This window comes from Oncorhynchus tshawytscha, linkage group LG13, assembly GCF_018296145.1.
Source record: "Oncorhynchus tshawytscha isolate Ot180627B linkage group LG13, Otsh_v2.0, whole genome shotgun sequence".
NCBI lineage: Eukaryota > Metazoa > Chordata > Actinopteri > Salmoniformes > Salmonidae > Oncorhynchus > Oncorhynchus tshawytscha.
Window position 1 is genome coordinate 1,733,396 of NC_056441.1, and position 12,723 is coordinate 1,746,118.

At 41.9% G+C, this 12,723-nt stretch overlaps 1 protein-coding gene across 4 annotated transcripts in view; it reads left to right on the forward strand.

Moving 5' to 3' along the window:
* Positions 1-1,184: 1,184 nt before the first annotated feature.
* Positions 1,185-12,723, forward strand: part of cibar1 (CBY1 interacting BAR domain containing 1) — a 21,106-nt gene continuing 9,567 nt past the window's right edge. For 3 of the 4 annotated variants that reach the window (XM_042295055.1, XM_042295057.1, XM_042295056.1), the window contains exons 1-4: positions 1,186-1,395; positions 1,671-1,905; positions 2,115-2,183; positions 11,427-11,528. In XM_042295055.1, coding sequence (XP_042150989.1) covers positions 1,367-1,395; positions 1,671-1,905; positions 2,115-2,183; positions 11,427-11,528 — 435 coding nt within the window. In that variant the 5' untranslated portion in view covers positions 1,186-1,366. Of the gene's footprint in view, positions 1,396-1,670; positions 1,906-2,114; positions 2,184-11,426; positions 11,529-12,723 lie in introns of all 4 variants that reach the window. The other variant, XR_006078540.1, reaches the window with a different exon arrangement.

Below are 12,723 nucleotides of genomic sequence, written 5' to 3' on the forward strand. Positions count from 1 at the left end.
ACACGCCCTCTAGACGGACCACACGCCCTCTAGACGGACCACACGCCCTCTAGACGGACCACACGCCCTCTAGACGGACCACACGCCCTCTAGACGGACCACACGCCCTCTAGACGGACCACACGCCCTCTAGACGGACCACACGCCCTCTAGACGGACCACACGCCCTCTAGACGGACCACACGCCCTCTAGACGGACCACACGCCCTCTAGACGGACCACACGCCCTCTAGACGGACCACACGCCCTCTAGACGGACTACACGCCCTCTAGACGGACTACACGCCCTCTAGACGGACTACATGCCTCTATCAAATCAAAACTGGAAATTTCACCTAGAACAAAAGTTGTAAAAGTATGCAAGACATTTATAGAATAAATCATACCTAGTTTGATGTTTCCGTGACAAACTGTGAATTAGTTATTGATTTATACATTTTAAAATGGCATTTTACAGATTGTATGTATTTCTACAAAATTAAAACCTGGAATTTTTCCGCAACACAAAGGTTGTACTAGACATTATACTAGACATTTATAGAATAAATCATACCTAGTTTGATAGTTCTGTGACAAACAGTGAATTATTTATTGATGTATACCCCTTTAAATGGCATCATAGATGTTATGCATTTCTATCAAATCAAAACTGGAATATTTTCTCAAAACAAAAGGTTGTAAAAGTATACTAGACATTTATAGAAATCATATCTAGTTTGATGATTGTCAATTAGTTATTGATTTTTACATTTGTAAATGGCTTTTGGCGAATGTCTGTGGAATGTACGAAGTGTTGAATATAAAACCAACTTTACCTCGGTCTTTGGATTGGTGTGGATAATAGGACTTCAGGACGAGCCAGTTAACACGTCAGCAACAGGTAGGCCTATAATTCATAAAATGTTCTTGTCACTAGTGGTGGAGAGTAACGTTAGTTCCACTAGATATAACTCAAGAATTTTAGATGGTCCATGATTAATTAAAGGCAATATCCCCATCTGTGTAGCCTAAAACCAACTAATGACGATACATCTGAAATAACTAGAATAATAAATTAATTGTTTAAAAGTTAGAATTCTTTAGTAAAAACAAGACAAAGTAATGCACACATGCAGTTGATGTCCATAAAATGTAGGCAGTGACAGAGCTCCTCGTGGGTGCCTCCATTTCCCATCATACTCTACCGGAAAGAATCATCTCCATGGAAACGGCTCCCGGACGTGAAGCTTGCTAGTTTATTACACGAGCAAATCAATCCCACTCACCCGTTAGCTAGCTAACGTTACCTAACTGCTGGATCAGAAGCTTATCTGCATCGTAGCATTGTTTTATACCGGATCGCATTACCACTTTTTACTCTGCAGTTATGAGCCGGACTCCGGATGCAAGGGCAAGGTAAGGCATGTTTACAACTTGCAAGACAGAGCAAACTAACGATAGCTTTCGTAAAGACGTTAGACATCGTGCAGAATTCTTGATTTATATAACTTTTTAGTGATTTGTTAGTTAGCTAACCTTTTCTTCAATTATTGAACCAGCTGGCTAGCTATTGCGTTAAACTTTTAGCTTGATATCAGTGTTTATATGATAGTTTGTGTAGCTATGTAACTTCAGTTAACTTTAACCAGGTTAGCTAGCTAGCTAAAGTTACCCGGATGTTCCCATCACAGAGACAGCCAGACCAGACAGATCCAGGAGAACATCACCAACACGGAGAAGCACTTTGGAGAGATGTGCCAACTGTTCGCCGCATACGTGCGTAAAACGGCGAGGTTACGGGACAAGGCAGACCTACTGGTCAGAGAGATCAGCATCTATGCGGAGACAGAAACGCCAAATCTGCAGAGGGGTATGAAACAGTTTGCAGACAACCTTGCCAAAGTTCAGGATTATCGTCAAGCAGAGGTAAGCCTACGCACCATAATATTGTCTTATCATTTTCAATCAAAATGGATACATTAAATAAATATGGTTGTTATTGAAAATAGTACAGACTTCTATTGATAATGTTTCAACTGCAGGTATTTTTATCTTCTAATCTAGCTACCTATGATTTCAAATCTTCTCAGGAATCGATTAACTAAGTAACTTTGATATTCCCAATGTATTTGCAGGTGGAGAGGCTTGAAGCCAAAGTGGTAGAGCCTTTGAAAAGCTATGGAAGTGTTGTTAAACTTAAAAGGGTAAGATACAGTCCTTTCCCACATTTGGATAAGACTGCTGGTCGTTTCTCTGTTCTGATGTATAGGCCTACTGTTTTGGGTGACAGTTATCCTCTATCTTGTTGTGTCAACAGAACAGAAAGTCTGTTGCACACCGGAGGGGTATCATAGGAGCAGGTTTGAGGAGTTAGCAAGGTAACTTTGGTCAACTCTGAGTTCAACTCGGGATAACCGGTCATGTGAAAGTGTCTCACCTTTTAGCCAGGTACATTTCTATGGCAACAAATCCTTCAGAACGGTCCTGTTCTGGGGCAGGCTAGCACACGGCTAACTCTGCTTACCCTGAATGAAACGACTGAGCCATGAGTTGAGGACCAATGAAATTAGATTCCTCAAATAACATTTTAATTGTCACATGCTTCGTAAACAGGTGTAGACTATCAGTGAAATGCTTACTTGTGGACCCTTCCCAACAATGCAGAGTACAATAAAATACCAAATGAAATAAATTGTATAAAAAAATTGGAACACAAGGAAGAAATACACAATGAGCAACAATAGCATGGCTATATACATGTGGTACCAGTACCAAGTCAATGATAGCATGGCTATATACACGTGGTACCAGTACCAAGTCAATGATAGCATGGCTATATACATGTGGTACCAGTACCAAGTCAATGATAGCATGGCTATATACATGTGGTACCAGTACCAAGTCAATGATAGCATGGCTATATACATGTGGTACCAGTACCAAGTCAATGATAGCATGGTTATATACATGTGGTACCAGTACCAAGTCAATGATAGCATGGTTATATACATGTGGTACCAGTACCAAGTCAATGATAGCATGGTTATATACATGTGGTACCAGTACCAAGTCAATGATAGCATGGCTATATAAATCAAATCAAAATCAAAATCAAATCAAATCAAATTGGTACCAGTACCAAGTCAATGATAGCATGGTTATATACAATGCAGTAATAACGAGGTACCAGTACCAAGTCAATGATAGCATGGTTATATACATGTGATGGTACCAGTACCAAGTCAATGATAGCATGGTATATACATGATGGTACCAGTAGTTAAAGTCAATGATAGCATGGTTATATATCACGTATGTGGTACCATGTACCAAGTCAATGATAGCATTGTTTAAATGGCTATATACACAAGGTAGACCATTACCAAGTCAATGATAGCATGGCCTTATAGCTGTTTTACAGTCGTGGTACCAGTACCAAGTCAATGATAGCATGGTCCTTGATATCTTTATACAGCATCGGGTTGGTACCGGTACCAAGTCAATGATAGCATGGTTACCATATACACGTGGTACCAGTACCAAGTCAATGATAGCATGGTTATATACATGTGGTACCAGTACCAAGTCAATGATAGCATGGTTATATACACAAGGTACCAGTACCAAGTCAATGATAGCATGGTTATATACACAAGGTACCAGTACCAAGTCAATGATAGCATGGCTATATACATGTGGTACCATTACCAAGTCAATGATAGCATGGTTATATACACGTGGTACCATTACCAACTCAATGATAGTATTCCTCTTGTCAATGATAGCATGGCTATATACATGTGGTACCAGTACCAAGTCAATGATATGGTTATATACATGTGGTACCATTACCAAGTCAATGATAGCATGGTTATATACATGTGGTACCAGTACCAAGTCAATGATAGCATGGTTATATACACGTGGTACCATTACCAAGTCAATGATAGCATGGTTATATACATGTGGTACCAGTACCAAGTCAATGATAGCATGGTTATATACATGTGGTACCAGTACCAAGTCAATGATAGCATGGCTATATACATGTGGTACCAGTACCAAGTCAATGATAGCATGGTTATATACAAGTCAATGATAGTGGTACCAGTACCAAGTCAATGATAGCATGGTTATATACACGTGGTACCAGTACCAAGTCAATGATAGCATGGTTATATACATGTGGTACCAGTACCAAGTCAATGATAGCATGGTTATACACGTGGTACCAGTGTGGTACCAGTACCAAGTCAATGATAGCATGGCTATATACATGTGGTACCAGTACCAAGTCAATGATAGCATGGCTATATACACGTGGTACCATTACCAAGTCAATGATAGCATGGTTATATACACGTGGTACCAGTACCAAGTCAATGATAGCATGGTTATATACACGTGGTACCAGTACCAAGTCAATGATAGCATGGTTATATACACGTGGTACCAGTACCAAGTCAATGATAGCATGGTTATATACACGTGGTACCAGTACCAAGTCAATGATAGCATGGTTATATACACGTGGTACCAGTACCAAGTCAATGATAGCATGGTTATATACATGTGGTACCAGTACCAAGTCAATGATAGCATGGTTATATACACGTGGTACCAGTACCAAGTCAATGATAGCATGGCTATATACACGTGGTACCAGTACCAAGTCAATGATAGCATGGTTATATACACGTGGTACCAGTACCAAGTCAATGATAGCATGGTTATATACACGTGGTACCAGTACCAAGTCAATGATAGCATGGTTATATACATGTGGTACCAGTACCAAGTCAATGATAGCATGGTTATATACACGTGGTACCAGTACCAAGTCAATGATAGCATGGCTATATACATGTGGTACCAGTACCAAGTCAATGATAGCATGGTTATATACACGTGGTACCAGTACCAAGTCAATGATAGCATGGCTATATACACGTGGTACCAGTACCAAGTCAATGATAGCATGGTTATATACACGTGGTACCAGTACCAAGTCAATGATAGCATGGTTATATACATGTGGTACCAGTACCAAGTCAATGATAGCATGGTTATATACACGTGGTACCAGTACCAAGTCAATGATAGCATGGTTATATACACGTGGTACCAGTACCAAGTCAATGATAGCATGGCTATATACATGTGGTACCAGTACCAAGTCAATGATAGCATGGTTATATACACGTGGTACCATTACCAAGTCAATGATAGCATGGTTATATACACGTGGTACCAGTACCAAGTCAATGATAGCATGGTTATATACACGTGGTACCAGTACCAAGTCAATGATAGCATGGTTATATACACGTGGTACCAGTACCAAGTCAATGATAGCATGGTTATATACATGTGGTACCAGTACCAAGTCAATGATAGCATGGTTATATACATGTGGTACCAGTACCAAGTCAATGATAGCATGGCTATATACATGTGGTACCAGTACCAAGTCAATGATAGCATGGTTATATACACGTGGTACCAGTACCAAGTCAATGATAGCATGGTTATATACACGTGGTACCAGTACCAAGTCAATGATAGCATGGTTATATACACGTGGTACCAGTACCAAGTCAATGATAGCATGGTTATATACACGTGGTACCAGTACCAAGTCAATGATAGCATGGCTATATACACGTGGTACCAGTACCAAGTCAATGATAGCATGGTTATATACATGTGGTACCAGTACCAAGTCAATGATAGCATGGTTATATACACGTGGTACCAGTACCAAGTCAATGATAGCATGGTTATATACACGTGGTACCAGTACCAAGTCAATGATAGCATGGCTATATACACGTGGTACCAGTACCAAGTCAATGATAGCATGGTTATATACACGTGGTACCAGTACCAAGTCAATGATAGCATGGTTATATACACGTGGTACCAGTACCAAGTCAATGATAGCATGGTTATATACACGTGGTACCAGTACCAAGTCAATGATAGCATGGTTATATACATGTGGTACCAGTACCAAGTCAATGATAGCATGGTTATATACACGTGGTACCAGTACCAAGTCAATGATAGCATGGCTATATACACAGGTACCAGTACCAAGTCAATGATAGCATGGTTATATACACAATGATAGTGGTACCAGTACCAAGTCAATGATAGCATGGTTATATACACGTGGTACCAGTACCAAGTCAATGATAGCATGGTTATATACACGTGGTACCAGTACCAAGTCAATGATAGCATGGTTATATACACGTGGTACCAGTACCAAGTCAATGATAGCATGGTTATATACACGTGGTACCAGTACCAAGTCAATGATAGCATGGTTATATACACGTGGTACCAGTACCAAGTCAATGATAGCATGGTTATATACATGTGGTACCAGTACCAAGTCAATGATAGCATGGTTATATACACGTGGTACCAGTACCAAGTCAATGATAGCATGGTTATATACACGTGGTACCAGTACCAAGTCAATGATAGCATGGCTATATACACGTGGTACCAGTACCAAGTCAATGATAGCATGGCTATATACACGTGGTACCAGTGGTACCATTACCAAGTCAATGATAGCATGGTTATATACACGTGGTACCAGTACCAAGTCAATGATAGCATGGTTATATACACGTGGTACCAGTACCAAGTCAATGATAGCATGGTTATATACACGTGGTACCAGTACCAAGTCAATGATAGCATGGTTATATACACGTGGTACCAGTACCAAGTCAATGATAGCATGGCTATATACACGTGGTACCAGTACCAAGTCAATGATAGCATGGCTATATACATGTGGTACCAGTACCAAGTCAATGATAGCATGGCTATATACATGTGGTACCAGTACCAAGTCAATGATAGCATGGTTATATACATGTGGTACCAGTACCAAGTCAATGATAGCATGGCTATATACATGTGGTACCAGTACCAAGTCAATGATAGCATGGCTATATACATGTGGTACCAGTACCAAGTCAATGATAGCATGGCTATATACATGTGGTACCAGTACCAAGTCAATGATAGCATGGCTATATACATGTGGTACCAGTACCAAGTCAATGATAGCATGGTTATATACACGTGGTACCAGTACCAAGTCAATGATAGCATGGTTATATACACGTGGTACCAGTACCAAGTCAATGATAGCATGGCTATATACACGTGGTACCAGTACCAAGTCAATGATAGCATGGCTATATACACGTGGTACCAGTACCAAGTCAATGATAGCATGGTTATATACATGTGGTACCAGTACCAAGTCAATGATAGCATGGTTATATACACGTGGTACCAGTACCAAGTCAATGATAGCATGGTTATATACATGTGGTACCAGTACCAAGTCAATGATAGCATGGCTATATACACGTGGTACCAGTACCAAGTCAATGATAGCATGGCTATATACATGTGGTACCAGTACCAAGTCAATGATAGCATGGCTATATACATGAGGTACCAGTACCAAGTCAATGATAGCATGGTTATATACACACACAAGGTACCAGTACCAAGTCAATGATAGCATGGCTATATACATGTGGTACCAGTACCAAGTCAATGATAGCATGGCTATATACACGTGGTACCAGTACCAAGTCAATGATAGCATGGCTATATACACGTGGTACCAGTACCAAGTCAATGATAGCATGGCTATATACACGTGGTACCAGTACCAAGTCAATGATAGCATGGCTATATACACGTGGTACCAGTACCAAGTCAATGATAGCATGGCTATATACATGTGGTACCAGTACCAAGTCAATGATAGCATGGCTATATACACGTGGTACCAGTACCAAGTCAATGATAGCATGGCTATATATACAACGTGGTACCAGTACCAAGTCAATGATAGCATGGTTATATACACGTGGTACCAGTACCAAGTCAATGATAGCATGGTTATATACATGTGGTACCAGTACCAAGTCAATGATAGCATGGCTATATACACGTGGTACCAGTACCAAGTCAATGATAGCATGGTTATATACACGTGGTACCAGTACCAAGTCAATGATAGCATGGTTATATACATGTGGTACCAGTACCAAGTCAATGATAGCATGGCTATATACACGTGGTACCAGTACCAAGTCAATGATAGCATGGCTATATACACGTGGTACCAGTACCAAGTCAATGATAGCATGGTTATATACATGTGGTACCAGTACCAAGTCAATGATAGCATGGCTATATACACGTGATACCAGTACCAAGTCAATGATAGCATGGTTATATACATGTGGTACCAGTACCAAGTCAATGATAGCATGGTTATATACACGTGATGGTACCAGTACCAAGTCAATGATAGCATGGTTATATACACGTGGTACCAGTACCAAGTCAATGATAGCATGGCTATATACACGTGGTACCAGTACCAAGTCAATGATAGCATGGCTATATATCAATTCCCATGATTAAAGTGGCTGGGTACCAGTACCAAGTCAATGATAGCATGGCTATATACACGTGGTACCAGTACCAAGCGGGGTCAATGATATCATGGCTATATACATCGGGTGGTGTACCAGTACCAAGTCAATGATAGCATGGTTATATACCAGGCGGTGGTACCAGTACCAAGTCAATGATAGCCTCCATGGCTATATACAGTTTGTCTGTGGTACCAGTACCAAGTCAATGATAGCATGGCTATATCATCTCCTTAGTTTTGTTGACTTTGAGTGTGGTACCAGTACCAAGTCAATGATAGCCTACCATGGCTTGATGATTGACAGGCGTGGTACCAGTACCAAGGGTCAATGATAGCGGGGAGGAGATGGCCTATACACACCACCTGACCACACAGGTACCAGTACCAAGTCAATGATAGCATGGCTATATACACGTGGTACCAGTACCAAGTCAATGATAGCATGGCTATATTGCATGGTACCAGTACCAAGTCAATGATAGCATGGCTATATACATGTGGTACCAGTACCAAGTCAATGATAGCATGGCTATATACATGAGGTACCAGTACCAAGTCAATGATAGCATGGTTATATACACACACAAGGTACCAGTACCAAGTCAATGATAGCATGGCTATATACATGAGATACCAGTACCAAGTCAATGATAGCATGGCTATATACATGTGGTACCAGTACCAAGTCAATGATAGCATGGCTATATACATGAGGTACCAGTACCAAGTCAATGATAGCATGGCTATATACATGAGGTACCAGTACCAAGTCAATGATAGCATGGCTATATACACGAGGTACCAGTACCAAGTCAATGATTGCTTGGCCATATACATGAGGCAGTGTTGACCTGTTTGGCTAAAAATAAATCTTTCAGGATCTGGGGTCCATGCCACATCTTTTCAGCCTCCTGAGTAGGAAGAGGTGTTGTCGTGCCCTCTTCACGACTGTGTTGGTGTGTTTGGACTATGATGGGTCCTTAGCAATGTGGACACCGAGGAACTTGAAGCTCTCGACCTGCTCTACGACAGCCCTGTTCATGTGAATGGGGGCCTGTTAGGCCTTCCGTTTCCTGTAGTCCACGATCAGCTCCTTTGTTTTGTTGTCCTGGCACCACACTGCCAGGTCTCTGACCTCCCTATAGGCTGTCTCATCGTTGAGGGAGAGGTTGTTGTCCTGGCACCACACTGCCAGGTCTCTGACCTCCCTATAGGCTGTCTCATCGTTGAGGGAGAGGTTGTTGTCCTGGCACCACACTGCCAGGTCTCTGACCTCCCTATAGGCTGTCTCATCGTTGAGGGAGAGGTTGTTGTCCTGGCACTACACTGCCAGGTCTCTGACCTCCCTATAGGCTGTCTCATCGTTGAGGGAGAGGTTGTTGTCCTGGCACCACACTGCCAGGTCTCTGACCTCCCTATAGGCTGTCTCATCGTTGAGGGAGAGGTTGTTGTCCTGGCACTACACTGCCAGGTCTCTGACCTCCCTATAGACTTCCTCAACGTTGAGGGAGAGGTACACTGCCAGGTCTGTTCATCGTTGAGGAGAGGTTGTTGTCCTGGCACTCCTGCCACTGACCTCCCAGGCTCCTGGCACCACACTGCCAGGTCTCTGACCTCCCTATAGGCTGTCTCATCGTTGAGGGAGAGGTTGTTGTCCTGGCACTACACTGCCAGGTCTCTGACCTCCCTATAGACTTCCTCAACGTTGAGGGAGAGGTTGTTGTCCTGGCACTACACTGCCAGGTCTCTGACCTCCCTATAGGCTGTCTCATTGTTGTAGGACAGGTTGTTGTCCTGGCACCACACTGCCAGGTCTCTGACCTCCCTATAGGCTGCCTCATTGTTGAGGGAGAGGTTGTTGTCCTGGCACCACACTGCCAGGTCTCTGACCTCCCTATAGGCTTCCTCAACGTTGTAGGACAGGTTGTTGTCCTGGCACCACACTGTAGTAATGACAATGCATTTTAAACTTCATGCAATTTACCACTTTTATATGATTGACCCATTATGTTGGTGATTCATTTAAATCCATGTCTTACTGTGACCTGGCTGTATTCTACAGTTGGTTGGATCTTACTGTGACCTGGCTGTATTCTACAGTTGGTTGGATCTTACTGTGACCTGGCTGTATTCTACAGTTGGTTGGATCTTACTGTGACCTGGCTGTATTCTACAGTTGGTTGGATCTTACTGTGACCTGGCTGTATTCTACAGTTGGTTGGATCTTACTGTGACCTGGCTGTATTCTACAGTTGGTTGGATCTTACTGTGACCTGGCTGTATTCTACAGTTGGTTGGATCTTACTGTGACCTGGCTGTATTCTACAGTTGGTTGGATCTTACTGTGACCTGGCTGTATTCTACAGTTGGTTGGATCTTACTGTGACCTGGCTGTATTCTACAGTTGGTTGGATCTTACTGTGACCTGGCTGTATTCTACAGTTGGTTGGATCTTACTGTGACCTGGCTGTATTCTACAGTTGGTTGGATCTTACTGTGACCTGGCTGTATTCTACAGTTGGTTGGATCTTACTGTGACCTGGCTGTATTCTACAGTTGGTTGGATCTTACTGTGACCTGGCTGTATTCTACAGTTGGTTGGATCTTACTGTGACCTGGCTGTATTCTACAGTTGGTTGGATCTTACTGTGACCTGGCTGTATTCTACAGTTGGTTGGATCTTACTGTGACCTGGCTGTATTCTACAGTTGGTTGGATCTTACTGTGACCTGGCTGTATTCTACAGTTGGTTGGATCTTGCTTTGATTTGAATTGAAATCGTAATTTATTGAAATATGTATAAATGTTTGTCCCAAATGACACCATATTCCCTTATATAGTTCACTACTGTTGTCCAGCACCCATAGATTCCTGGTCAAAACTAGTGCACTATACAGGGAATAGGGTGTGATTTGAGACACTAACCCCAGCTGCCTTAACATGCACCTCTGATTGACAGGAGGACCTGAAGACCAGTCAGAGTGCCAGGAACAGGGAGTCTAAACAGATGCAGCAGCTGGAGAGAATGAGACAGAGAAACCCCTCTGACAGACAGATCATTGTATCCTTATTGCTCTCTCACCTATCAGCCCTTTACACCAATCATGTTTTAGGCTACATTGTTATGGTGTATGCATGTGTGTGTCAATGGGATGAGACTAAAGACTAGTAAGGTCAATGGGATGAGACTAGTAAAGTCATTGGGATGAGACTAAACACTAGTAAGGTCAATGGGATGAGACTAGTAAGGTCAATGGGATGAGACTAAACACTAGTAAGGTCATTGGGATGAGACTAAACACTAGTAAGGTCATTGGGATGAGACTAAACACTAGTAAGGTCATTGGGATGAGACTAAAGACTAGTAAGGTCATTGGGATGAGACTAAACACTAGTAAGGTCATTGGGATGAGACTAAACACCAGTAAGGTCATTGGGATAAGACTAAACACTAGTAAGGTCATTGGGATGAGACTAAACACTAGTAAGGCCATTGGGATGAGACTAAACACTAGTAAGGTCATTGGGATGAGACTAAACACTAGTAAGGTCATTGGGATGAGACTAAACACTAGTAAGGTCATTGGGATGAGACTAAACACTAGTAAGGTCATTGGGATGAGACTAAACACTAGTAAGGTCATTGGGATGAGACTAAACACTAGTAAGGCCAATGGGATGAGACTAAACACTAGTAAGGTCATTGGGATGAGACTAAACACTAGTAAGGTCATTGGGATGAGACTGAAGACTAGTAAGGTCATTGGGATGAGACTGAAGACTAGTAAGGTCATTGGGATGAGACTGAAGACTAGTAAGGTCATTGGGATGAGACTGAAGACTAGTAAGGTCATTGGGATGAGACTGAAGACTAGTAAGGTCATTGGGATGAGACTAAACACTAGTAAGGTCATTGGGATGAGACTAAACACTAGTAAGGTCATTGGGATGAGACTAAACACTAGTAAGGTCATTGGGATGAGACTAAACACTAGTAAGGTCATTGGGGTGAGACTAAACACTAGTAAGGCCAATGGGATGAGACTAAACACTAGTAAGGCCAATGGGATGAGACTAAAGACTAGTAAGGTCATTGGGATGAGACTAAACACTAGTAAGGTCAATGGGATGAGACTAAAGACTAGTAAGGTCATTGGGATGAGACTAAACACTAGTATGTTGATTGCTGTCACTGTTATTCATAACTATATTAAAGACAGGTGAAAGATGCTCATGTCCTAAATCCCTTAATGATT